Source organism: Camelina sativa, chromosome 6 (genome assembly GCF_000633955.1).
Source record: "Camelina sativa cultivar DH55 chromosome 6, Cs, whole genome shotgun sequence".
Taxonomy (NCBI): Eukaryota; Viridiplantae; Streptophyta; class Magnoliopsida; order Brassicales; family Brassicaceae; genus Camelina; species Camelina sativa.
The window spans coordinates 8,162,501-8,165,761 of record NC_025690.1 but is presented as its reverse complement, the minus strand read 5'-3'; the positions used below and the strand labels follow the sequence as shown (position 1 = coordinate 8,165,761).

General features: G+C 33.1%; 1 protein-coding gene across 1 annotated transcript; it reads left to right on the top strand.

Moving 5' to 3' along the window:
- Positions 7-1,238, top strand: LOC104790655 (calmodulin-7). Its single transcript, XM_010516434.1, has 2 exons — positions 7-82; positions 673-1,238. Exons 1-2 carry the CDS (start codon positions 7-9, stop codon positions 1,044-1,046), a joined length of 450 nt encoding a protein of 149 aa, XP_010514736.1. The 3' UTR covers positions 1,047-1,238.

The window sequence follows — 3,261 nt, the reverse complement described above, 5'->3', positions numbered from 1 at the left end:
AAAAAAATGGCGGATCAGCTTACCGATGACCAGATCTCAGAGTTCAAGGAAGCTTTCAGCCTATTCGACAAGGACGGAGATGGTCTCTTCTTCTCTCAGATCTCTTCCTCTCTTTCGTTTCGTTTTCTTCTTCGTCGTTTTCGTGGTTCTTAGCATTTGTTAAAATCGATTTCATATACATTTCTATTTGTTTAAATGTGAATTTAGAGGACGATCTCGNTTTTTTTTTTTTTTTTTTTATTAGCTTCTGTATTTGCTTGCTTTGGCTGTTGTTGATTTCAAATCGATCATTGTTCTTATTGTTTCCCCCCTGTGATTTTGCGAACCAATCATGGCTAATTTGGATTTGTAAGATGAGGTTACTCACAAGTTTTAGTGTGGATTGATCTGTAGATGTTTCTACTCAAATCGGTTTTAATGTTATTTTTGCCATAATACATAAGAGAGGAAGAAGTTTCATAGTATCATCATCTCTGTTGTTCTCTATAATAACATTTTAGTTGAGAACTTGAAAACTTCTTGGGGCATCTGTTTCTCCTGCATTATTTATTAGTCTTTTTTAGCATGAGTGTACATCTTGTGGTGCTTATTAGAACTTACAAAACTGATACGTGGGAACTCTTGCACTCTGAAATCTGAAGTTGGCTCCAATATTGATTTTTTTGGTTGCAGGTTGTATCACAACCAAGGAGCTTGGGACCGTGATGAGATCACTTGGGCAGAACCCAACAGAAGCTGAGCTCCAAGACATGATCAACGAAGTGGATGCAGATGGTAACGGGACGATAGATTTCCCTGAGTTCTTGAACCTTATGGCACGCAAGATGAAAGACACTGATTCAGAGGAGGAGCTTAAGGAAGCCTTCAGGGTTTTTGACAAGGACCAGAACGGTTTCATCTCCGCTGCTGAACTCCGCCATGTGATGACAAATCTTGGGGAGAAGTTGACGGATGAGGAAGTCGATGAGATGATCCGAGAGGCTGATGTCGATGGTGATGGTCAGATTAACTACGAAGAGTTCGTCAAAGTCATGATGGCAAAGTGAGATCCTTCTTTATCCCTCACAAATCCCCAACTCTGTTTTTTTTTTTTTTTTTTTTTTCTCGTCTTCACATCTTTATACTGAGAAAAGCAATTTATTGAACAAAATGAAACAGAGAGATAAGATTTTTGCTTCCTTGTTTGTTTTGTTGGTCGTAATTTTTTATTTTTAGTAACGTTCTTTACTTGATTGCTTTCTTACTCGTCTTTGGTTTTTGTTATGTCCGTGAAGTTTGAACTCATTATTTGCTTTATTAGTCTCTTCACCATCGGATACTCTTTTCTCATTTTCTGTTTATCTTTCGTGCTCTCTAAACTATTGCAGTTCATTGACCCCTAATTATATCCCATTTTACAAACTCAACTGTAACGGTTTAGAATAAACTGCGTTTTTTTTTTTTTTTTGAATATTTAGTGTCTTTGTAAGTACATTAGTAGTAATATTAGTTCTTCAATGATCTTGAGGTAAGATCAAGTGGCAAAAACGAAGTTCCAAATTTTTTTTCTCTTCGAGTTGGGACCTTCCTTCCGTTCCTGTTGCCTCTAATAGAAAACTCAGTATCTCAACATCAAAAGACAAAAAATAAGAAAAAACAATAATTTTCACCAAAATCAGTTCAAGTAATATTTTTCCAAAGAAAACTACATTCTCTGTTTTGACATCGTCTTCTTTTTTCTTTGGTTTTTGTTTTTGCGGTCTACCATTTTCAATTTTATAAACAAGCTAAGCAGGTTGTGGGCATTTTTATTCTATTTTTACAGTCAAATTCTTAATGACGCTCGACGGAGAGTATTTTCTATTGTCAAATTAATCTTGTGTGGCTTCCCCATAACTATTCTTGAAAGAAATCTAATTTAACCACGTATAGACATTTTTTCCCCATTAGCTCTTTGAATTTGATATTTGGACTTATATATAATACACCTATAGAATAAAAAGTTTGTATTATATGATTTTTTTTTTTGTTTTAGTTTTAATTTTAAAATTTTAAGTTTGATATTTATTTTGATTATAGATAGAAAACTTTCTTTATTTTGTTTTATACTGTCTATTTTCAAACTAAAATATTTGAATATTCTGTAGGTTTTTTATGTTTGTATGCTTTAACCATTTTTAACTAGTTTTTTTTTCTCATATTTTATGCAAACATCAGATTTTAATAAATAAAAGTTTTTCATTAGTTATGGAGATTTTAAAATTTTCACATACCTAACTACTCTCAGCTAGTCATAGACTCGCAGCTCCGGTATCAACTATACTAATAGCACCCTCAGTTTGCTTTCATAGAAAATTACTTCATACAATCAAATTTTCTAATTTAACAATCAACCGCATAATTTTTTTTTTAATTAGAAGACTCTTTTTCTGAAATCACTTGTAGTCAAAAGTCTTTCATACATTGAATTATTGCTCTTCTAATTTTGGTGAAGAACTAAAGAAACAAAAACATATTGGCGTTGTCCAATTCACTCTAATTAGTATCTTCTTCGTTTCTAAACCCCAAAGAAAGAAGAGACCAACTACTCTTTCTTTATTGTTTCTTGTTCTTAGTCATGTTTGGGAATGCGCAAGTAAAATGAAAAAGAAATTGAAGAAGAAGAAAAAGAAAAAGAAGCAGACCAAAAATGCAAAAAGGAATGAGAATGAAACGATCCAGTTAAAACCCCACAAAGCCAGAGTCACGTCACGTTCCTAGCCGCTTGAATCTCCTCTGCCACCGTTCTCATTATTGCTCAATTCTATAGCTCACTGTAAAGAGGAAGATGAGTGAAAGCTAATAGTAGACAGCTTGTATCATCCAGAAGATGAACCTTATATATAGGCTACATAATATGTATAAAGAAAATATTGGTCGGTGGGTTACCGTGTGAGCTGCTTGTAGAGACTAATGATCATGTACTTTGATTCAAACCATTTATTCTAGTCCCATCGAGCAAAAAAGAATTAAGCCTAAAAACACCAATATTGCATAACTGTTATTAAAAGCCTAATAAAATGCGATGTTATCACGTTTGTGAAAAGCCCTAGAGTTAAGAAAAATTATAGTACTAGAGGAATTGAGGGTGATATATGCATGAATATGAGTGCATTTTTCTGCTGCAGAGTTATATAACATATCTATGGGAGTGTCTTCAATCAAGCTTTTGAAATGATATGTATTGAAATGCCAATTTTTTATATAACTTTATCCAATCATAATTAAAAAAAAAAAAAAAAA

Bases quoted from the DNA above. Each gene is read 5' to 3' on its own strand.
- LOC104790655 (XM_010516434.1), top strand. From the start codon at position 7: ATGGCGGATCAGCTTACCGATGACCAGATCTCAGAGTTCAAGGAAGCT. The intron at 83-672 runs GTCTCTTCTTCT...TTTTGGTTGCAG, and splicing joins ATTCGACAAGGACGGAGATG to GTTGTATCACAACCAAGGAG.